The sequence below is a fragment of the Daphnia magna genome, linkage group LG8 (genome assembly GCF_020631705.1).
Source record: "Daphnia magna isolate NIES linkage group LG8, ASM2063170v1.1, whole genome shotgun sequence".
Classification (NCBI taxonomy): Eukaryota; Metazoa; Arthropoda; class Branchiopoda; order Diplostraca; family Daphniidae; genus Daphnia; species Daphnia magna.
In genome coordinates, this window is record NC_059189.1 from 318,560 (window position 1) to 342,594 (window position 24,035).

The window sequence follows — 24,035 nt, forward strand, 5'->3', positions numbered from 1 at the left end:
TAACGAATGAATGAAGACGTGGTCATAAAATCACATAAATGACAGCCGAGAAAGCTGATCTAGCTGTTTAGTAACATCTTAATAATAACGGATATGGCAGGGTTGCCATGTGGGCTCCTGTACCGACATGGCCGTCGTCCAAATAGTCGGTCCATTTTGTAGAATGTTCTACGACCAGAGTACTGCCTGTTGATGTCGGGCGATGACGCGATGGTCTTCAAGCGACGCAGACAGTCGAGACATTTAGGATATGCAAAATAACGTTGTCCTTCCTCAAACCAACTTGTCGTCACCTGAACTACGTCTAAATGAACCCGTCTTAAATCCGGTTGGAACGTAGTACATTTCGTCCGAGCCAAGCCCGAGCCATATCACCTGCTTTATTCAAACGGATTCCAGCAACGTCAATGCCAATTCGAATCACAAACATGTGTAGGAGGGGAAAAGAAAAGCACTTGGCTCTTAGAGTTGAATTCAGTTAAAACGTGTCGATTATATTTACACGATCAAGCAGGGAGGATGATAGGGATGTTGACCAATTGTGCGGGTGGCGGCGGTGGTGGTGTATACAGTTTTTTATACGCAACAATCACCGTGGATCCACCAGCATCACCAAACAAATATCACTACAAAGTATCGATTGCATCATTTTCGAGAGGGGATTTTTGGAGGGATTCTGTTACAAGACACACTATTCAAAACTGAAGAATACCACACTCTACACCATCACCAATCATCGTTTAAGAAGATCATTGCAAATGAAGGACTATCATCATTGCCTCCAATTCTCTCTTTTTCCGTTTTCTCTGCTGACAACTTCTGTTTGTTTTTTTTCGGAGGACGCAAAACTAAAATTAGAACAACGCAATCGACAACAGGCCAAACACAGCTCAATCAACAGTGGCGAGTGATGACTTTATTCTTATCACTCTTCTTGTTTTCGAATCCCAACATTTTCAAATTGACGACAACAACCAAACGGGACGAAACGACCGAGGCCCAAACGGCCCAACAACAAAGGCCTGCGCTTGGGCGTATAGTTTAATTTCATCAGTAAGACTCGTCGAAAGATGCTTGACTAAATCGTTTAGATCGACTGGTGCTGCTGCTGCTAATGCTACTGGTTGCTCCATCCATCGATCCGGCTGTTCCTACTTTGCGCTTACGCATGAGAGCCGCGTTGGCGGCTCCAGCGGCGTTTAATCCGTACAGGGCGCAATAATCCTCTGCTAAACTACCTCGGCGGCTCCTGGCCGACGCCATGGGCGAGACGTAGCCACTGCTGCTGTTGCGGCTGAGAGGGAAAGCTGCCACGGAGTGTCTTCCGTGTGGTTGGTGAATCGAGTGGAAGCTGCCGGAAGGCGGACGCTCTCGACTTGAGCTGCGGCGGGTTTTGTTCGAGATGCTGGCGTCCTGTTCCAGGAGCCTTTTGCGGAATTCGTCGATGCTGGCACGGCGGGAACGTGGCCCGACATCTGCCCAGGGCCAAGGACCCTGAGCAGCTGCTGCTTCCTCGTTGATTGCGTTGTTGGTTGGTTCGACGCTTCCGCTGCGGGAACGATTGGCTTTCAGAGTTTCTTGCGCCGCTAGGCGGATATCGTAGCGGCTGTTGCGGCGACTGGCGAACCCATGAGCCGATTCAAAGTAGCGCACGCCCTCGTCGTCGATGATCATGTAATCGATTTGGCCGATGAGGACGTTGTGGGCCGCTTCGGCCGGCACAATCGTCTGCAAGAAATCCTTCAAAATGATGCAAGCCGAGGCCGGAGAATTGTGAGACGTTTTGCGCGACGGATTATTGCTGGATTTGCGTGATGCTGGGGTGGATTTCCATCCATCCTCGGATTCGTTGCTGGACGAGCGAGGACCCGAATACGACAATCCAACCGCCTCGAGGATCTTTTGCGTGTAGTATTCCTTCTTGGCTTCGTCTCGAGAATAGCGCAACGTGTCGATGACGTAGTGCGAAATGTCTTTGGCGCTGTTGATCACCGTAGGGATCGGGTTGCTGGGATCAAAGACCCTAGGCGAAGCGTTGACGCCCAATCCTGACTCATCGATGTCTGGATCGTCACTCGCCTCCTCCGACAGGTCCATGTTACGAGCGAACGAAGAGCTACGTGACGTCACCCGACGAGGATGACGTCTCTCGGCTGAGATTTTACGTAATCGACCGCCGCTGTTGTTTGTTATTCTCAACCGGTCCGTTCAGGTATTGCCATTTGTCGACTAATTTACTTTCGTCGATGGGCGATTTGGATCCGTTTTGATTTGCGTGCGGACCGTCTAAGCCTCTCAGATCGACGGGTCTCGTTGGGACGGAGGAACCTGCAAGTTCGGTGCCGGCCGGCGACTTGGCCCATCCCAACTTATTGGTTAAGGCTCGGCCCAGCAATCCGTGCAACGCGGACGAGTCAAGTCCACTGGGTGGTTTTTTACTTTGCCTCGAGCGCAGGATGCCGAATATGAGGTCTACCACCTCGGGGTCGCGTTCCGTATTTTTGAGAATGTCCAACAATGTGCGGATCGTCTTGGCTAAATCGAGTCTTCCGCCGGTTTGCGCTAGCGCTTCGGCCGCTTCCAGCGTTTCCCTAATGTACGGATCGTTCTCCACCGATTCCAAATCTGTTTTGATGCGCTTGAAGAAATCGAGGATCAGCGGATCGTTCATGTTGTCACTCGGAACAGGTGGCGGCGATTCCACCGGAAGCGCTTCGATCTCTACCACCGTATCGCACTCGTTTTCCCCCAATTCGTTTAGAACGGACAGCGTGTATTTGCCGGCGTCCGCTGACCTGGCCGATTTGATTTCCAAGGAGACGGTGCCGTCGGCCAGGTGAGACATGTTTGCATTGCCCGGATGGATGAGACGACCGTCCTTGAGCCATTTGACCTCCGGTTGAGGGTGGCCGCTCACTTTGCCACTCAGTTTCAACGGTTGGCCCTGCACGGCCGTCACCACGGGTGGTAAGCCTTCGTCGATGCTGGCCAGTTTGGGTTTGTATCGTTTGACATCGACGGTCGTCTGCGTGATACTTTGGCCCGTCGGATTGACGGCCACCATTTTGTAGAGACCTCCGTCTTTGGATGAATCGGCCGATGCGATTTCCAGCGCTGCCGTTCCGTCTGGAAGCAATTGAATGTCCAGTCGCTCGTCGGGAATCAATTCTTCGTTATCCTTGTACCATTTGATCTCCGGCAACGGATTGCCGCTGACTTTGACTTTCAGTTTCATCGGATCGCCATGATAGGCTGTCACGGTGGAAGACAACTCCTCGTCGACCGTCGCTTTTTTCGGTTTCTTCGTGACACGCACGGCAGTTTCGCTGGTTACGAGAGCCATAGAATTCTCGGCCACTATTTGATACTGGCCGGAATCCGTGGCTGAATCGGCTGAAACGATTTCCAATTGGGCAGTTCCATCCGGCAGCAATCGCATTGCCGTCCGATCGTTGGGAGTCAATTCGGTTCCATCCTTGTACCATTTCACGTCGGGCAAAGGGTTTCCGCCCACTTTGACTGTCAGCTTCAGCATCTGGCCCTGGAAAGCCATCGTCTTGGCCGGAAGAGCTTCATCGATTGTGGCTTCCTTTTGTCTTTCTTCAATGTTTACGGTTGTCTGGCTGGTTATTTGACCGGTGGTGTTTTTGGCCACCATTTTGTAGATTCCGGCATCTTTAACTGGATCTGCATTTGTGATTTCCAGTTTGGCAGTTCCATCCTGAAGCAATTGGATGTCTGTCCGTTCATTTTGAACGAGTCCTTGGCCGTCTTTGAACCACTTGACGTCGGGCAGTGGATCGCCACCTACTTTGACGCTCAATTTCAACGAATCGCCTTCGATGATTTTCGTCGCTTCCGGCAACTTGTCGCCGAGGAAAGTGGGCGCTTCCGTTTTCTTCTCGATGTTGACGTCCGTTTGGCTCGTCACTTGACCTTTCGAGTTTTTGGCAACTACTTTGTACTCGCCAGCGTCTTTGACTGGATCGGTTTTCGTGATTTCCAGTTTTGCGGTTCCATCCTGGAGCAATTGGATGTCTGTCCGTTCATTTTGAACGAGTCCTTGGCCATCTTTGAACCATTTGACGTCGGGCAGCGGATCGCCACCAACTTTGACACTCAATTTCAACGAATCGCCTTCGGTAACGTTCGTCGATTCCGGCAACTTGTCGCTGAGCAATGTGGGCGCTTCCGTTTTCTTCTGGACGTCGACGACAGTTTGGCTCGTTACTTGACCCATTGGGTTTTTGGCAACAACTTTGTACTCGCCGGAATCGCAAGCCGAATCGGCCGATGAGATTTCCAACTCCGCAGTTCCGTCCGTCGACAATTTGATAGTCATACGTTCGTTTGCTTTCAGTTCCTTTCCGTCTTTGAACCATTTGACTTCCGGTAGAGGATAGCCACTCAATTTGAGCTTCAATGTCAGCGGCTGGCCGTGGTGGACGACAAGTGAAGAAGCCAAAGCCTCGTCGATCGTGGCTTCCTTCGGCCGGCTCTTTTGTACGTCGACAATAGTTTGGCTAGTTATCTGACCCAGCGCGTTGACGGCGATGAGTCTGTATTGTCCAGAATCTTGGGCTGAATCAGCCGAAGGGATGTCGAGCTCTGCCGTCCCATCGGCTGATAAATTGATTGCGATACGCTCGTCGGCCACCAGTTCATTGTCGTCTTTATACCACTTGACATCCGGAAGCGGGTAGCCATTTAATTTGAGTTTGAGTTTCATCGGTTCGCCGTGGAAGACGGTCAACGATGACGCCAGATTTTCTTCGATCGTCACTTTTTTCGGCTTGTTCTTCTGAACATCGACGCTTGTCTCGCTCGTCACTTGCCCAGTCGCATTAACTGCCGTCACCTTGTACTGGCCACTGTCTCTCGCTGAATCTGCTGAAGCGATTTCCAATTCCGCCGTTCCGTCTGGTGACAAGCTGATTTTCATACGATCGTCGGATGTCAATTCTCGGTCGTCTTTGAACCATTTAACATCCGGCAGTGGATTGCCGCTGACTTTGAGCTTCAACTTCAGCGGCTCGCCGTGATAGGCTACGACAGAGGAAGACAAGGCTTCGTCCAGTGTTGCTTTCTTCGGTTTCTTCGAGACGTGAACAGCAGTTTTGCTGCTCACTTCACCCAATGGATTGATAACGACCATCCGGTATGCTCCGGTATCTTTGTCCGGATCGACTGACGTGATTTCCAGCTCAGCAGTTCCGTCTTCCAACAGTCGGATGGTGGTTCTCTCATCATTGACCAATTCTTTTCCGGGTGGATCTTTAAACCATTTTACTACTGGCAAAGGATGGCCACTCACTTTGGCCGTTAGTTTCAGGAGCTGGCCTTGGTAGGCCGTCACTTTGGGGGGAAGTTCTTCGTCGATTGTGGCCTGTTTCGGTTTCTTTTCGACGTTGACCTTCGTCTCTGCAATCGATTGGCCCAACGCGTTCACGGCTATCATTTTGTATTGACCAGAGTCGCACGTTGAATCAGCCGAGGCGATTTCCAGTTCGGCAGTGCCGTCCAAAGACAATTTGATTGTCATCCTTTCGTCGGGGAACAGTTCGTGTCCAGGTGGATCTTTGAACCATTTCACGTCAGGCAGCGGATTACCGCCAACTTTCAACGTCAGTTTTAATGGCTCTGTCTCCATGACTTTGATTTCAGCCGACAGCTCGTCACCCATGATGGTGGGGGCTTCAGTTTTCTTTTGGATATCGACAGCAGTTTCACTCGTAACTTGGCCCATGGCGTTGACGGCGATGACTTTGTACTGTCCGCAATCTTTTGCCACATCGGCCGAGGGAATTTCCAATTCGGCTGTTCCATCCGGAGACAGTTTGATTTTGGTACGTTCGTTGGCAACGAGTTCCTTGTCGTCTTTGAACCATTTCACCTCCGGCAGAGGATATCCACTTAGTTTCAGTTTCAAGTTGAGCGGCTCGCCGTGATAGGCCGTTACGGAAGAAGACAGCGCTTCATCAATGCTGGCCTTCTTTGGCTTGTTTCTTTGGACGTCGACGATGGATTGGCTGGTGACTTGGCCACTAGCATTGACAGCTACCATTTTATACTGGCCGGAATCTTTGGCCGAGTCAGCCGAATGGATTTCGAATTCGGCCACGCCATCCGGCGATAATTTGATTGTTACGCGTTGGTTAGTTTTCATCTCTTTCTCGCCCTTGTACCATTTGACATCGGGGAGAGGATGGCCGCTGACTTTCGCCTTTAATTTCAACGGTTCGCCGTGATAGGCCGTTACCAACGCGGATAGGCTTTCGTCAATCGAAGCCTTTTGTGGCTTGTTCTGTTGAACATCGACGGTTGTCTCGCTTGTTACTTGTCCCGTTGCATTCACTGCCACCATCTTATATTGGCCGCTGTCTTTCGTCCAGTCTGCCGAGGCAATTTCGAATTCGGCCATTCCGTCGGCCGACAATTTGATTTCCATGCGCTCATTGGCAACCAGTTGCTTTTCATCTTTGTACCATTTGACGCTTGGCAGAGGATTGCCACTGACTTTGACTTTCAATTTGAGAGGTTCGCCGTGATAGGCGATGACTGACGATGCCAAGTTCTCGTCCACTGTTGCCTTCATCGGCTGTTTCGATACTTCGACGGCCGAACGGCTGATGGCTTGGCCCGTCGCATTCGAAGCCACTATCCTATACTGGCCGGAATCTCGGTCTGGCTCGACCGAAGCGATTTCCAATGTGGCAGTTCCGTCGGCCAGCAGTTCCATCGTCGTCCGGCCGTCAGCAATCAATTCGCTTCCCGGTGGATCCTTGAACCATTTCACGTTGGGCGGAGGGTGTCCGCTCACTTTGGCCGTTAATTTTAAGAGCTGGCCTTGGAAAGTTGTTACTTTGGCTGGCAGGGTTTCTTCGATGGCGGCTTTCTTCGGTTTCTTCTCAACATGTACGGCCGTTTCGCTGGTTACTTCACCCAACGAGTTGATGGCCACCATTTTGTATTGGCCGCAATCAACGGCTGGATCGGCCGAATGGATTTCTAATTTAGGCCGTTCCGTCTGGTAATAATTTGATTTCAGTTCTATCGTCAGCGACGACTTCGGTGCCGGGCGGGTCTTTGTACCATTTGACGTCCGGCAGCGGATGGCCGTTGAGTTTGACGGACAATTTCAGCGGCTCTGCTTCCATCACTTTGGTTTCGACGGGCAGTTTGTCGCCCTGAAGAGACGGCGATTCCGGTTTCTTTTGGATTTTGACCACAGTTTGGGAGGTCACTTGTCCCGTCGCGTTCACAGCTACCATCTTGTATTGTCCGCCATCTTTGGCCATGTCGGCCGAAAGGATGTCCAGCTGCGCGGTCCCATCCGGCAACACTTGCATCGTCATTCGCTCGTCTGATTTCAGTTCGTCGTCATTTCTGAACCACTTGACTTCGGGCAGCGGGAATCCACTTAATTTGAGCTTGAGCTTCAGCGGATCGCCGTGATAGGCCGTCACGGATGAGGACAGATTCTCGTCAATCGTTGCCTTTTTCGGCTTATTTTTCTGCACGTCGACGGTTGTTTCGCTAGTGCTTTGTCCTGTTGCATTCACTGCCACCATCTTGTATTTCCCGCTGTCTTTTGTTGAATCTGCTGAGGCGATTTCGAATTCGGCCGTTCCGTCCGGTGACAAAGTGATCGCCATACGTCCGTCAGACGTCAGTTCTTTGTCGTCCTTGAACCATTTGACGTTGGGCAGAGGATTGCCGCTGACTTTGACTTTTAATTTTAACGGTTCGCCGTGGTACGCGATGACTGACGAGGCCAAATTCTCCTCCACCGTGGCTTTCATGGGCTTCTTGGACACTTCGACGGCCGACTGGCTCGTTGCTTGGCCCGATCCATTCATAACGACCATTTTATACTGGCCGGAATCCTTTGCCGGATCGACTGAAGCGATTTCCAGTGAAGCAGATCCGTCTGGTAGTAGTTCAATGGTTGTCCTGTCATCGGCAGTCACTTCAGTTCCGGGCGGATCCTTGTACCATTTGACGTTGGGTGGAGGATGTCCACTCACTTTGGCTGTTAACTTCAAAAGCTGACCCTGGAACGTGGTCACTTTGGCAGGAAGGGCTTCTTCGATGGCGGCTTTCCTCGGTTTCTTTTCGACGTTGACATTAGTCTGGGCAGTTAATTGGCCCAGCTCGTTAGTGGCTACCATTTTGTACTGGCCAGCATCGGTGGCGGGATTGGCCGAATCGATGGCCAGCTCAGCAGTTCCGTCTGGTGACAGACTGATTCTCGTGCGCTCGTCGGGAATCACTTCGTGCCCGGGTGGATCTTTGTACCATTTGACATCCGGCAGGGGATTACCACCGACCTTCAACTTCAACGTAAGCGGCTCGTCTTCCATAACTTTGGTGTCAGCTGGCAACGTGTCGCCTACAACTTTCGGCTCTTCGTGTTTCTTTTGAACATCGACGACCGTCTGGCTCGTCACCTGCCCCGTTTCATTGACGGCCACCATCGTGTATTTTGCCGGAATCTTTCTCCGGATCGGCAGCGTTGATTTCCAGCTCGGCCATACCTTCTGGAGACATCGTGACGCTTGTTCGCTCGTCGGGAACGACTTCTGTGCCCGGTGGATCCTTGAACCATTTCACGTCGGGTGGCGGTTCGCCTCCCACCTTCACCGCTAATTTCAGCGGCTCTGCCTCCATCACCTTCGTTTCTACGGGCAGTTTCTCGCCAAGAATAGCCGGAGCGGCCTTGGGCTTCTTGGGTTTGGGTGGCTCCGGCTCCGTCATACGGAAGACGTTGGCGCCCAATATCGACTCATCAACGTCTTTCGGGGCTACGACCTTGACGTCTCCACTGTTGTTGTTCGCGTTGGGGTTGTTGGTTAACTTGCTGACGGCCACTCCGGCGGCGGCCATTTGTCTCAACATGCGCGAATTGATGATGGAGTCGCCGTCTTTCAAAGGGTAGTGCAACGCGGCGAAAGGGTAGGCCGTGATCAAACGCAGCTCTTCGGGAGTCACGGCGAAACCTTGAACGACAATCTCCTTCTGGTCTTCGGCTTCGTCTAGCAGGTCCAAATCCGTTTCGTGCTCGGTGACGTAACGCGGCCCAGAATCCGTTTCGATGATCTCACCGGCCAGGAATTTGATGCCGCCGTTGGGCAGGTCTACCACTCGTCCGGGCACAAAGTAAGGACCGGAATTCGTGTCCACGATGTTGCCAGGTACGAAAACGGAACCGCGATCGCTACTGTACAGCACCTGGCCCGGAATAAACGTGCTGGCGCCCGAAGGACTCAGCAGGATTTTGCCCGGCACGAATCGCGGCCCGGTTTTGCTACCAAACACTTGGCCCGGTACGAACTTCTTGCCACTCTCGCAATTGACCATTTGACCTGATTTTTTCGTTTTTTAAAGATAAATAAAATGAGAGATGTTACGATCAGCCAACGTTTCAACGTTTTTTGTTTGTTCGTGTGAGCCTTAAAACACACACAAGACAGAAAGCCGAAGAATTTATACCTGGACAAAAAATGGGTCCGGTAAAACCTTCGACGGATGTCGTCGTGCCCGTGTCGATGACTTGACCCGGTACAAATTGCTCGATTTTGTTGGGTCCCGTCCTGACCGCCTGACCCGGAATGAAAATGCTTCCCAGGGCGCTCTCGATGGATTTGCCCGGCACGAATTTAGGCGTGTCGTCCATTTCCATCAGCTGGCCAGGCACTACTTTGACGTCTTCGCCGTTGGCCGGGCCAATCATCAATTCATCGTGGCCTTGTTCGGTGGGTAGGAATTTGACTTTCTCCTCCACTTGGATCATGTAGCCCATGTCGGGTTTCTTCCTGGGCATGGCCGTCAACGTGCTGTTGTCGATGGGCAAGCCATCGCTCACCCCCGTGCGAAAGAAAACCTCTTCTTCTTTGGTGGCTATTAGCAGACGGCCGTTTTGCGTCACGTCTATTTGGCATGGGATGAATTTCTCCTCGGCCAAGACTCCAGCAACGAATTGACTGCCTTCCTTCGATATCATCGTTTCGCCCGGTACGAACAGTTTTTGGCCGTCCTCCAGGGCCATTTGGCGACCAGGGCAGAAGCGGGTGCGTCCGTCTGGCGTCTTGTAACTTTGACCGGCGAGGAAGAGTGGGCCGTCGGCCGTTTCGACATTTTCGCCCATCGTGAATTCCGCCCTGCCATTCGGTCCATCCATCAAGACCTGTCCGGCAGCAAATTGGCCGTCCACATCCACTTGGCCAGCCACAAAACAAGCACCTTGCGGCGTGTCGAATGTGACCCCGCTGACGAAAGTCGGGCCGTTGATCGTCTGGAAGATTTGACCAACGTAAAACTTGCCGTCGACCGACGATGTTTGTCCAGCCACGAACTTCAATCCTTCCCCGTCTGTCTGGATCGTTCGTCCCGGTAAGAATTTCGGCCCGAACAGCGTCTGCACGGATTGGCCGTTAATGAACTGGGCCGATTTGCCGTCTCGCAGGATTTGTCCGGCAGCAAAGACTCCGTCGAAGGTGCATCCGGGCAGGAATCCAACTCCTTCGACTCCCTGCACGACGCATCCGGGCTGGAAATGTTCTCCAACTATCTTGCCCGGAACGAATCCCGTCGTGGATTTGGGAACGTGTTGTCCAACGACGAAACGCTCCTCGCCTTGGCCGACTGGAACCATCATACCTTCAACGGCTCTGATTTTGTCCTGATCCTTTCCGGATGGCCGGGCTGTGACGAATCGAACGCCGTCCTGTTCGCTGCGCACCATCCAACCCTTGCGACCGCCGTCGACGGCTTCCAGGATGGATCCGACCTCGTGAATGAACGGCAGGAACATGAGCGATTCCACGTCGCTGAAAAGATCTTTCAATTGACTGGTCGAAGAGGAGGCTTGCGTGGCCGTGATTCGATCCAGCTCTTGGACAAAGTTGGGTGGCAATTTGCCCTTGAAGGGCCGGATGACTTCGCCAAAGATGGGCACGGCTTCGAAGCCGACCGTTTCTTCGTTCAAAATGGGCACTCGATTCGATTGGATCAAGCCGGGCGACAGACTGTTGGCCGGCAGTTGAATAGGATCGAAATTGCGGATGGGCAGGTCGGGCAAATCTTCTTCCTTGAGGACGGGCAGCGAGTCGAAATCCCAATTGTCGATTTTCGGATAGAGCAACTCCCGCCAATCGGAGCCCAGCGTCAGCAAATTGGACGCGCTTCGATGGTACGCCGTCAATTTCTCCATTCGGTCCGTCCAGTCGGCGATGATGATTTGCTCGGATTTATCGGATTCTTCCGGCGGTGTCGTTGCGCTGTTTTTCTTGGGATCCGATATTTTGCGTTTCTTGTACTGGCGGATTTGGCGCTGTTTGGCGAGGATTTCGTCGTCTTGGCCGCCTCCCTCCAGCAGCGGAGGCATGTCGCCGGGGACGGGCAGAGTCATGGGTCGCAGATTCAGGGTCAAACTGGGCCCGTCTTTCAGCCGGATGAGGACGCTCGAACCGTCTTTGGACAGCAGAAGATTCTCAATCTCGCCGCGACGGATGGCCGCCTCCATATCGGCGGGCAATACTAAACTCAAGTGATGGTCGTCCAATTGGTAGACGAATCGTTGGCCAGGCTGGAACGTCAGCGTGTCCAGCCGACTACTCATTCTGTCGAGAATGGATTTCAGCTGTTTGAGATTTGTATCTTTGGCTCCGATGATGGGATAAAGATATTTGTACGACTCGTTGATTTGATGTTTGGCTGTGATGCGGCACTTCTCGGCCGGACCGTTGACTCCCGTTCCAGCCGTCTGCTGGTAATGATGCTGTTCGTCGGCGTGATTGGTGATGTGACATTTAACGGCTCTGGAGATTCGAGCGAATTCAATCAGAGGGACGTACGTGTGGCGAAGTTCTTCGTCTGAACTGCCAACCGATTTGCCCATCAACCGACAAATGCGACGCGCTTCCACCGGCGAAATGGGCGGCAGCAGCGGGAAATAATTGGGTTTGGGAAGGTTGCGGCTGTTGCCCGTCACTCGACAAAACGAAGGCAACATGATTGGCTTTCCAGTTGGGTGTCAGCGGCTTGATAATCAGTTGTCGACAACTAGAAACCGCACGTTCGTCTTATACAGTCCGCGATGACTCGATTAATCGTCGACTGACCGTAAAACAAATGAGTTGAAAAAAACAAAACAAAACAAAAAACCATCCACACTTCTGGATTGCACAAACTGTTCGATGGTCGTTTCGTTCGTGGCAAATCACTAGTGAGAAGAAATGAAAGCGTCTCGTTTGAACGTCGATGAGCTACTGCTAAACAGAGTGTCTAGCGAGTGCCATTTTGAATATCAAGTCGTGCGTCCGTCGCGAGCGCTCTTCGCTTACAAAGTGGGTTCCGTGTCGTGTTTAAGAAGCGAAGCAAAGAGAGCCAGTGCGAGAGGAGCGCGAAAGAAGGGACTGACTCGGTTTTCGTCCTGGTGCGATCCTCTTATAAATAGCGGAGCCTCACCTTCTAATAGGCAAAAGGAGGAGTTGGGACGCGGGTGGGAAGAAAGTGTAACAACAGGAGCATGAAGCAGCGACAGCGGCGGCGAGGACAAGAAAAAGTTGCGTCTGGCACTATGCAGCTTCAGCCCCCCGTATCTATAGGAGAGCGCGCGTACAAGAGGAATGACGGTCACGTCGGGTATAGAGAGAGGGCGCGGATGACTGCCCATTTGATTTGCACCTGAAGCCAAAAGACGGGCGCCCGTAGGATGCGGCGATACGCCAACAAGACAAAGGCGCTGCGACAGTAGAGCAAAGGCTACACAGACGAATGAAAATCTGCCCCAGGAAAAGGAGAGAAACGTCAACGAGCAGTGGCTATTTTTTAACGCAAATTCGCTTCCATTTCGTTGGGTTCGGGAAGTTCTGGATGGCATCGTGAGCTGACGGAAAATTTCTTGGAAAACAAAATACTAATCAAGTTTTTGCAGCCGCGTCCCTGAGTGAAACTGGGCGACTTGCCCGGCCACAGGTTCCCAATCGACAAGTGCAACAATAACATGAGCTGCATCCGACATGAGGGATCGCATCCAAAACGAAAACAAGAGAAGCGAAACAAGAGGAAAGAGATGAAAAACAAAAGAGATAGAATTCAGACTGATTGCAATGCAGCTGCTAGTATACGAGCGACCCATTCAAAACTATCACAAATTGAGAATTTACCCATCATTCGTCGTATTCCAACTCCGCTTTCTTATCTTTTTAAACTAATAAAACAACAAATATTTCAAGGCTATCTGTTTTTGTGTGTGTTGACTTTTAATTTTGTTTCTGTTTTTTTCGTTTGACTTGCCTTGTTGGCATTGGAAGATTATGATGGGAGGAGTTTTGAATTTACCGTAGTCGCCCCGGAATTATTTTTGCCCACCTTCATCACTCGCCGAGCGGGCACCAGCCGTAATGGAATAGGCTAACTAACAACCCCCCAAAAAAAAAAACGAGATCTGATTTATTTAATTTATTTATTTTTCCGCTCGCGTGCTTCCATCGTGGTTGCTGGCAAGTGGCAAAGAACATACTGGCACCGTGTCACCTTTGTCTTTTCCTTATTTATTTATTTTGTTTTTTCCTTTTCCCGTTTCCCGTACCCTTTTCTGGCGCTAGCATCCGGCCATCAGCTATCCGCCCACAAATCCAGCCCGTCCATCCGCCGCCTCGTCATCCTTCATTGCTGAAATTCTTTAAATGGCTTTGCAAATGTGTCAATGTCGTATCTACTTTTCTTTTGTTTTTCTCCCTTTCTTTTCTCGGCTGCTTATTTATTTATTTGTTTTGGAAACGACGCTCCGCTTTTTGCCATCGTCGTTCGACGGACGTTCAACGCCAGCCAATAGACTGAACGCTGCGCTCGCTATCGCTGTTGACGAGATGAAGGCGACGCAATCGCAGAAAAAAATAATAACTCACACCAAGAAAAAGGGCGAGAATTCAAAATGGGCATCGTCTGTCCATTGCGCACGGACGCGCGAAAAGAATCCCGTACTCCCAACGCTGGCTGTCCCGTTTCCGTCTATACATCAGAATTTAGAGGTGACTCATCGTCCAAATATTTCTTGCCTCTCTCTCTCTCTCTCTCTCTCTTTCAAAACGAAAAAAAAAAAAACTAAAAAGGGGGCAGTAGCCTAGCAGTCAGTAAAGGTTAACAAATGTATACACAATAGAGTCACATGGCATGCGCACAAAAATGAAGAAAAATTCTTTCAACGACCATCGACTCTGCAACACGAAGCGGACTGGCGTCTGTATTATTGCTAGTAGGTCCGTCAGCACGAGCAGCACAGTCCGAATAAACCAATTGCGACTCGTGCAGTGATTGGCACACCCGTTGCCCTTATGCGGTCGTGTTTGCTAATAAGAAGGTCTGTCTGCACGAATATTACACCGTTAAAGCTCCTAGAAATAGAGAAGTCGATGCCACCGCTTTTTCAGCACGACAACGTGATGACGTAAAAAGAAAAGGAAAAAAAAAAAACGATACGTGATGACCGGATTATTGGGATGCTGCCACCGGTTGTTTGCGGCCAAAGCAAGTTTGCGTGACGTCTCTCTTCTCCTATTCTCTATAGACTGCTGCTGATTATGTCTATTGATTGATTTATTTATGATGATTAGACCATCGCGCAGCACCCCCGTTTTGCCCGCTATACGACGATGCTTTTGGCCATCTTTTTTCAACAACAACAAAATGCACACATATTCTTTTCGTCTTTTTTGTACGAATGACTTTTGTTTCTTTTGCATTCCTCTTGTATTCATTTTTGCTGCTGTTGCTATTTCGTTCTTCTCATCTGCGATTTTCTTCTTGGCATTGGAATGCGTCCTGTACGGAGTAGACTGACGGAGAGGCAGCAAAAAAGAAACTCGAAAAACAGAAAACAAAAAGAAACGAGGAAAAATGGTCGTTGTCATTCCGTTCTTTCTTTTTCACCAACAATCCAAATTAAAACAAACAACAACAAAAAAACAGCACGAGGTGCGTATTCAAATGTTTCCTGCCAATCGGTATTTCCATAAAGTATTTTTCCCTTTTTTTCCTTTTTTTCGAAATTCGTTTTGCAATTTTTCTTGGCTCCTCATGGCTCCGTTTCTCAATGAGAAAAAAAAAAACGCCTGGCGCAAATCAGGAAGATGACAATCAAAATATCGACCTAACTTAATGAATTATAACGAGGGAATTACGATAGCTATTATAGACACGCCTCTTCCGTTTTTGCATTCGCTTCATTCCATTCTGTGTTTATTATTACAAGGGACGTTGTGTTTGCTATAGTGGCACTGCATCCTCGAAAGAAAAAAAAAGAGGGATGATGCCGGAATTCAAGATGGCCATCGACTCTTCCGACTTTTTGGCGGTTTGTTTCTTTTCCAATTGGCAAACGCCAAAAAAAAGAAACAGACGCAGAGCTCGTTCATCACAATGACATCAAAAGACTTTGGTTTTTCTTTCTGACGTTGGTCGCATCGAGTATACACGGCGGCGGCAGCGCATCCGCTCCGCACGACTGTCTCGCATATGAACCGTTGCGCTGGATGGGACGAGCTACGACGGATGCCATTCCAACCCTCGGCGTCGGCGGTTCGCAAAAGACGCTCTTGCCCTCCACTACGAGAGATCGGGCGGCTAACAACGGGCCGCAAAAATGTTTGTCAAAATTGAATCAAACCTAATATGATATGATCATTTAAACAAATTCCGCTCGGTCGCTGCTGTGTGGCCATTCGTTTGGCTATTTTTGTTCAGCTCCTGTTCCTCTCAAGCTCAAACTCGCTTTCTCTCTTAGGAACGGAATAATAACAGTCCGGTTGTCTGCCTGGCTGCGTCTGTCAGATGAAGAATCGCTCAATCTACACGACTTGTGGATGACGTCTACGTGCAGACATTGACGCGGTCCATTTCGAAGCTGCAATTTTGCCTCCCAAGTATGACAACGACGAGATGCTAAGTCCTTCCCAAATTCGTCCCTTAAGCATCGTCGACTCAATTTCAAAAGAGGATCCTTCTTCTTTCTCTCTTCTACGCTGACGTTTCTCCCTTCCTATATAGCTTCATTATTATATATCTACTCGACTTGGTCGTTATTCAACCAGTCCCTAACGTCGTTATCGTAAAACTCTTCTTCTGCTCCGTTGCCTGGCTATATGTTTACATGCCGTGTAAACCCAAAAAAAAACAACAACAGCAAACAACAAGACAGACATCTCGTTGAATAGGATTTACTATAAATCGGCGTGGCAATAGAAACAGTTTCCACCCTTTCTCTCTCTCTCTTCTCTTTCAATTCAATGTTGAAACATGTAACTCTTTTTAACTGGAAAAAAACAAAAAAACAATATGAATGAGGATTGAGGAGATATCAAGTTGGCAAGCAAAAGGTACGCATTCTTTTCAGTCAGTCAAACCAGTTCAACTTGAGTTGATTTTTCGTTTTTTTTTTTTTTTGCCTGAGCTGGCCAACTACAAACAGATATGCCCCACCAGAAGATGAAAAAAATAATAATCCAACAGAAAGAGAATACAAAAGAATAAGAGAAAAAAAAAAAAGAAGAACAGAGGCTATCCGTGTATCCGGGTCGGCTCTGCGCTTCGCTGCAAAAGTTTGTTTTGTCCGCGTTGCCAAGACATTTCATCCGCTATACACAGATATAGAGACGAAAAAACCTTACAGTTCGTATACTATAAGGTTTGGCCTGTAGCGAAACTGATTCTCTATCAGGACACCCAACTGTCTGATAAAAGAGTCGGATTCCCAACTGGTGCTAGCTATAACGCAACGCCCATTGGACGTCTGCGTGACACTTACACCGTTGCGCATGATGGATCGTACGCCAATCACGTGTTGAATAAAAAGAAATGGCTGAAATAAATAAACTGGTGCGTGTCTTGGCCACATCCATGTCGTCGGTTACGCTGACGTTCGACATGATTGCACGCTGGGACATTTTTTGGAGAGCAACGGCAACACCTTTATGCCACCACGATGTTTCTACCATAATTATATGCAAGGACATTGATAGAGACGCTCATGAAGCGCGCGTTTGAGCAGGAGGTGACGGCCAGCAGATTAGATTTTTTGGCGATAGTTTTGGCGCGTGTAAAGTGGGCGGTCAATTAAGACAGGAAATGTCAATCATTGAGACACCTACTCGTCATTTGTGGCTGTCGTCAATCACCTGGACGTCGTCGTCCTTGAATACTGACGAATATTGGACAACTCGTTACCCAAAAAAACACTTTCAATCGAGTACGTTTCTAGCGTGACGCTGCCCACTCCCGATGTAAGAGCTATTAATAAATCAAAGTGGTCATGTCACTCACATTTTGTCCTTCGACGGTGGCAGTCGAATACGAAGCCGAACTAGAAGTGACGGACGTCCGAATGCTGGATGATGACGACGACATTTGCTGCTCATGTTCACTGCTCGTCTGATTCATGCTGCTCGTCTTTTGCTTCAATTCGTTGACCACTAATTCATCGGGAAAGAAATTAAACAAATCCAATTGAACTGGCCAACAAATGAGCAACGTACTACTGGACAAGAAGGAGTTCTGTTGTCTTCCAGCCATGGTTTATGATCATCAGCAGCTCCTGCGAAAACAGAAAAAAAATTTGGTTAATCATCTTATTCGCAATTAGTTACATTCCATTCTCATTTAGAAGATCTTATTATTATTATCGTTATTTGTAGGCAAAAATAGTTGTAACTCTGCGAGACAAATGAGCAGAATCTGGAATGTGTGGCGTAATGGGATCGGCAAAACGGATTAAGTAGCGTGACTGAGCACTAGGTGGCGACACGATGCACATATGGCTCCCGCTCGTCCGCTTATTTCATTATTTTCGCGCAATCCCCCCTGAACGCGGATGCCAGAATATGGTGAGCAGCCGCAGAAACAGAGCCACTGCCAAAACGGAACAAGACTAATGATGACGCAATCACGTCATTCGTTAAGGCCAGCAGTGTTTCTCATCATCATTATCATCGCTGTAGGTGGAGCGTCTCGTGTTATCTCAACATCTAGCAAGGAAACCTAGACCGAAGAGGAACGGCTAAAATTCTGCAGAAAAGAGATGTAGACGTCAGATGTACTAACAATACGAGTAACATCACCGGGCACCGCCAGGGCGGGTACAGCAGATCCCTAGCTGAAAAAACTGGGCTAATTATAGCGCTGCTGATGATTCTGATCAAATATAGACAAATACATGTACACACACACACACACACACACAACGTGTATATAGAGCAACATGATGTTGGATCGGAGAGGCAACGGGTTCGTCGTTCTCTCTTCCTGGTTCTTTGCAGTTCTCAATCAATCATAACGAGGGGGGATTGTGCAGGAGCACTAGACGGAAGGATATACAGCAGCAGCAAGACGAAGAATGTTTTGCTGCTCTCTGTCCAGTAATAGTTGGAGCGAGCAACGTCTTCCCTGGCTTCATGCCGAGGCGTACGAACCTTACACACAAAAGCCAAGGACCCCCCCTCTATATCAGTCAGCGAGAGAGCTCTCTATATAGAAATGTGTGGCCACTTTGTGATATGATAATACCCAGCAGCAACAATGTTTCAACGACCTCAGCCGACGATATTACCCTATTACTATTATTATTAGAATTTTATGAATTTTATCCAAACGTAAAAATCACAATGCTTCTGCCACAAACGGTTGGCACTTCCGACTCTAAAACAATCAACAATGTCACGAGCGAAAAGCCAACAGACTCAAATAAAAACAATCAAATAGATGTGAAAATGATCCTGCAATTGGTTGAAAACGAACTCAACACACTGGTGTTATTCATCAACGTTTCAACTGCAACAGCTCTTGCAAGGATTTGAATTCTTTCAAGTAGTCGGGGTCTTGTCGGTTTGTAAATAAACATTCGACGGCAGCAAAAAACTAAAAATGGAAATCGGCGCCAGAGTACCTCCCCTTATATGTGCTGTTTACTGCCTACGTACTCGGCTTTGTTTAAACTGTGTCAAATGCATCGTCAGTTAATAGCAACGAGGTTTAGTCTCAAATGTCAAATTAAAATGGAAGGTCAACCCCATAAATTTATTACCTTGCGTATGTTGTCTGTGAAATTGATGGTAGTGGCGGCGTTGGTGGAGAACACGACAAACAGCTGATGCCAACTCGTTCGTCTCGTCGGTCGTAGACAAATTCAGCAGGATCCCAAAAGCGTACGGGCAGTTCAGTTATTGGACCATCACCTCGGCCCGTTAGATGTCTCGGCTTTTAGCTATGAGAAAATGTCTCTTTACCCGAGTTCAGAGTGCACCAATCACAAAACACGTTTAACTTGATGCTCAGCTGCACTAACACGAAAAACATGAAAGTGCGAACAGTTTCAACGTCGGTAGTCGTTGAACTGAATTGGCTGCTGTGGTGCTCGTGAAAAATAGGCGAAAGAGAAAAAACAAAACAACACGACCGACGACCACAACCGCGTAGAGCCAGCGCCAAAAACCAAAAAAAAAGGGAGCTTCCTCTTTTCTGTGCTGGCCTTATTCTTTCTTCAGCCTCGGCGACGACGACGACCCGAGTGGGCTCATCTCACCAGTCAAACAGCACCAACACCAACAGCACAACACACACGAGAGTAAGGCAAAGTTAGCCTGTTGCATGTTCCACAGCTAATATGTCGGTTCCTCTGTCGACTGTTGTGTACAGATCCGCATTCGCTTTATATTCTGACGTGGTGCTGGTTGGTAGAAGCAGTATACATAGTCTGTCTCCCGGAAGGAGACGCCGACCACGTGAAGGCTTGTTTTCTGATTGTTTCAAATTTCTTTTCCCCTTTTCCGAAATGACAGCCATAAATTTCGTACTCTTTAAGAGATTTTATTTTGACTTGGATGCAGTGTGTGGGAGGTGGGGTAAGGAGATTTGCTCGGCCATTACTCGAAATAAGAAGAGACCCCCGGAAGAGATGTTGTTAGTAGCCTAGGTCACTAAATAGAATGTCGAGAAACTAAAGCCAACCTATTTTGTTCCTCAGTTCAATCTATTTCGGTGCACACTAAAGTTTTTCCCTCCGTTTCTTTTTGTTAGACAACGTGAACTGGTCTTGTCCATGCCACACTATGCCCATGCTGCCAAAGGAACCAGCAAGAACTGACACATTCCTCGATATCATTACATTTTTAAAAATTATTATTCAGAATTGGTCTTTAATTTTTCTTCGTAATTTTTTAATTATTATTTTTATACTGCTTTATTTTTGGTTGTTTCTAAAAATGTTAAAAATTTTCTTTTGTTATCCATTTTTCTTTGCTTCCTGACTGAACGGAGAAATCGGGCAACGTCTTGGTGTTACGACTTACACCTGACATGTAATTGGGACGTACATTGCTTAACCCACGTTTTTCGAATCCCTCGTTTAAAACGATCATAGGTTCTAGACTAATTTGGTCCACCTATTTCTAAGAAAGGCGTCGATTTCAATCATTAAGGTTATATTTCACTATTTTACTGCACTAAGCCACCAACGCGTGGCGTCACTAAGCTTTTGCCTTCGTTGGAAGGAAAATGGTAAGCGTAATCGGGAAAGAAATGGTTCCCTACGATGCTAGTCTCCACCGTGATCAGTCGTCACAAAGCAGTTCCTCGTCAATTGTTATCGATTCCAATCCTCCAACTGAAGAAGAAAATTCAAATGCTGTTGCCAGGTTGAGTGACTTTATCAATTCTAGCGATTCAGACCATTCATCACAAGAAGCACTAGCAAACAAATCAAGAAAACTGGATTTGCTAGATATAATTGAAGGTATTAAGCCTTCATAGTTATAAAGAAAAATTCAGTATTGACTGGTGTATTTGTATCTAGATATCGATGAAGTAGACCCTGAATGTGTCAAGGAAATCTTAGAGGACCACAAAAAGTTTCCACCCCAACACAGGCCCGGAGATCCAGAAGGTGTGTACTCGTTGTTTGTTTTTTTTTTTTTTTCAGTGTGTACTTCTGTTTGTTTGGCATTTAGATGTCAATTGTCTTGACTGAAAAGCTTGATGTTGTTGTATTTTGTGCAGAAAATCCTGCCACTCGAGAGAAATTGAATTACTTCTTAAAGGTCCTTGAACTCAAGATCGTAAAGTACAGTAAATTGGCAAATTGCAGAATCCCTCAGTCCCTAAAAAACATTCCCATAGCTTTGAGCTATGAAACATTCATAACTTTGTATTGGCCTGGTGCCATGAGCTGCTGCAAAAAGCTTTACAAGAGCTCACACAAATATAGTGCTCATTACTACAAGCAGCATGTACCACAGATAACAATTCCATCACCGTCACTTAATCTTGGTTGCATCTCAGCTACGCCACCCGAAGACGACATGAATGAAACGGAAACAGTGAGCAAAACTTCTTCAACTTCCCAGTTGGCCACAGCTCATTTGTATTCGGACAATAGCAGTGACATAGTCTCCCTACCTGACGAGTTAGGCGATAAAAGTCTTCCCGCTCAGGAAAGCGTCCCAAACTTCCGACAGGCAATGACGTCACAATCACTGACTAACCGACCCAGTTCATCAAGCGATTCTACCGGTCTAGCTGCCAGGAAACGCAAAACGCTAAGTACAAAAATTATTATCATATCATTATTTGTTTTCTTTCTTTTAAAGTTGTGTCTTGAAAAATTTTAGATTACTACATTCTTGGTGGAATTTTTTATTTATTTTTTTAAACATCTATTAGGTCCGTCAAGTCGTCCTGGCCCTTTAAGTTACAAGCAGCCGAAACTAAATCAAACAATTGCTACGATAGATTCTTCAGTGGGTACGGTGATTGAATCTGTACGCTATAAAAGAAATTACTGTTCATTTGTTGACTTATTCGATGTAGAGTCTGGAGATGAAAGAAGTTCAAGTCGTCCTAAAAGAGCACGTAAAAGGTGCAGTAGTCATGATGCCTTTGGAAATAAAATTGAAGAAAAAATGGGCGAATTGGAACGTGATCAAATGAAATATGAACCGCAGCATGAACCAGGTGCACCTGAAAACTTTATTGCAACTTCCGAACGCCTTAAATACTTTGCTGAAGTACTAGCCCTCAAGGTATTTAATTGAATTTTTTTCTTTCCAATCTATACATTTTATATGGCAGTTCACGTATTTAATTTTTGTTTTTAAGCTCGGCAAATATGGGCATTTAAATACTCCGCGGCAAGCTAGTTCCTCCACGCATATCCCGTTAGCACTCAGTTTGGCAGGGTTTGTGCAGTATTATTGGCCCGGAAAAGTCATTTGTTGTGGGCTGGTGAGGGAAAATTCACACGTGCTGGAGAAACACATCAATCGATCTCATCGTCCGCCAAAACCAGGTCCCTCCTTGGCTGTCGTCACATCGCAGATAGATTCATCGGTTTTTAACGATACTGAAACAGACTCTACAGATATCCGTCAAACCAAAATAAGTAAGCAGTAATGATTTCTTAATTGTCTTACCGAACATATTTAATAATAACAGTTACCCAGCCAATTTTCTATGTCCTAAAGGTGCCAAAAGCGAAGTGTCGGATAGACCAAGCTCCAAAAGCCCTCCCGGTTTTCAAGCGGACCAACACAAATTCCCTCCGCAGCACAAGCCGGGAGAACCGGAAGGTAACTTTTATCTATTGTTTCAGTTACATATTTATTTATGGTCTTTTTTGTTGGTTAATAATTGCAGATTTTTTTGCGAATCAAGAGAGTATTGATTATTTCCTAGAAGTGTTGACAATCAAAAGAGAAAAATATGCCAGTATAGTCCCAATCAAAGAGAAACCCCTGAGTAGCAATTGGACAGAATTTGTTCTGCACTATTGGCCAGGAATGATGAACTGTTGTGGCCACATTTTTACCTCATGCAAAGAATTTCAAGTACACTTTAACGCTTCACATTTACCGCCGAAAAAGATTCCTCGTCCGAAAGTTGTCGATCCGTCAGCAGCCTTTCCTGGACCAGCATTGAAACCTGAAGCAGTTTCTCAGTCGATCCCATCTGTGGCGACTTCACCTGTGTCAAGTCGGTCACCATCTCAGGGCAAACAACGATCCCGCGAACAATTAGCCATTGAGTCGGCTCCCTCTCGTAACGGTATGATATAACAAGCAAAGTAACGGATATCGCGCTAAAATTGTAATTTTTACTTTTTTAGCGGATTCGACTAGTCAGTTTCCGTCTATCCCACTGACTCCCTCTCACCTTTTGATGATTAATTCGATCCAAGAAGAAGCCCGTAAATTGCGATCACAAACTGCACTAGGTGATGACAGTGTCAGCCTTATTGCCTCTACTCGAGCGCTTGTTGGAATTGTCCAGTTCCATAGCGAATCGAATTCGAGGGGCGATGGAGGCCGAAGCCATTCCTCACGCCATCGAATGCCTCGAGTACGTATGGAGTGCATCCAAAGCGGCCATTCTTCGTTGGGAAGACCTTAAAGGCAGGTCTAGTCGCGATACCTCCCTCATTGCTGTTCAGTACGCCTATGGAACACTTCCTGTCTTTACCAATTGGGAGCAGAGCAAACACTTGGAAATGTTGGAAAGCATCGTTGTGCTTACTCTCAACACAGTCAAGAACTGGCAGCCTCCACCTTCCAGCCGTGAGTCGGCTTCATTATTTTTTAATTGTTATTAACAAACAAATTGACTATCCTACCGTCATGATTGATACCATAAAATTATCTTAATTTTTGGTACGGTTTTAAGAATCTGGACCTTATATAATACGAGAACTTTTGACCTAAATAAACTCCAATAATTCATCTTTTCATTCCGTTTTTTTTTTTTTTTTTTTTTTTCTTGAAATGTCTATCGAGAAACATAGCCGAAGCAAAAATGGCCGCTCGTCAGTCCAGCATTCGGCGCCAACGTTCGATCAAAGCGATAAAGCCTTCAGACGTGGTTATGTCAACGATTCAAGGTCCATCAGAGGAGAAGATTGGGCCTATCTTGGCGTCAACATCATCAAACATAGCAACTTCAGTTCCTACTGTCGATAAAGATTCACCTAACCAAGAAGTGAAAGAGAAGACGTC

The 24,035-nt window shown here is 47.6% G+C and overlaps 3 protein-coding genes across 5 annotated transcripts in view; 1 reads left to right on the forward strand and 2 right to left on the reverse strand.

Annotated features, from left to right (window-relative positions):
• The window catches only part of LOC116928243 (obscurin), a 39,333-nt gene extending 20,050 nt beyond the window's left edge, over window positions 1-19,283 (reverse strand). Inside the window, 3 exon segments of the mRNA XM_032935286.2 lie at window positions 17,323-17,471; window positions 17,535-17,593; window positions 19,079-19,283. Of these exon segments, the coding sequence (XP_032791177.2) occupies window positions 17,323-17,471; window positions 17,535-17,571 (186 nt within the window). The 5' untranslated portion in view covers window positions 17,572-17,593; window positions 19,079-19,283.
• LOC116928244 (muscle M-line assembly protein unc-89) lies at window positions 474-12,509 on the reverse strand. Its single transcript, XM_032935292.2, is given in 5 exon segments — window positions 474-2,191; window positions 2,193-7,015; window positions 7,017-8,486; window positions 8,488-9,365; window positions 9,493-12,509. Coding segments are annotated over 5 exon segments (10,833 nt in total). The 5' UTR covers window positions 12,014-12,509; the 3' UTR covers window positions 474-1,050.
• Window positions 19,284-20,199: 916 nt separating the features above from the next.
• On the forward strand, window positions 20,200-23,770 carry LOC116928246. 3 transcript variants are annotated; one of them, XM_045178247.1, is made up of 9 exons: window positions 20,200-20,785; window positions 20,846-20,935; window positions 21,049-21,591; window positions 21,712-21,792; window positions 21,859-22,070; window positions 22,147-22,429; window positions 22,491-22,616; window positions 22,684-23,091; window positions 23,153-23,770. In XM_045178247.1, exons 1-9 carry the CDS (start codon window positions 20,548-20,550, stop codon window positions 23,434-23,436), a joined length of 2,265 nt encoding a protein of 754 aa, XP_045034182.1. In that variant the 5' UTR covers window positions 20,200-20,547; the 3' UTR covers window positions 23,437-23,770. The 3 variants fall into 3 exon arrangements, with proteins under 3 accessions (XP_045034182.1, XP_032791186.2, XP_045034183.1); XM_032935295.2 differs by having other exon boundaries at window positions 22,512-22,616; XM_045178248.1 differs by having other exon boundaries at window positions 21,331-21,591.
• The last annotated feature ends 265 nt before the right edge of the window (window positions 23,771-24,035 follow it).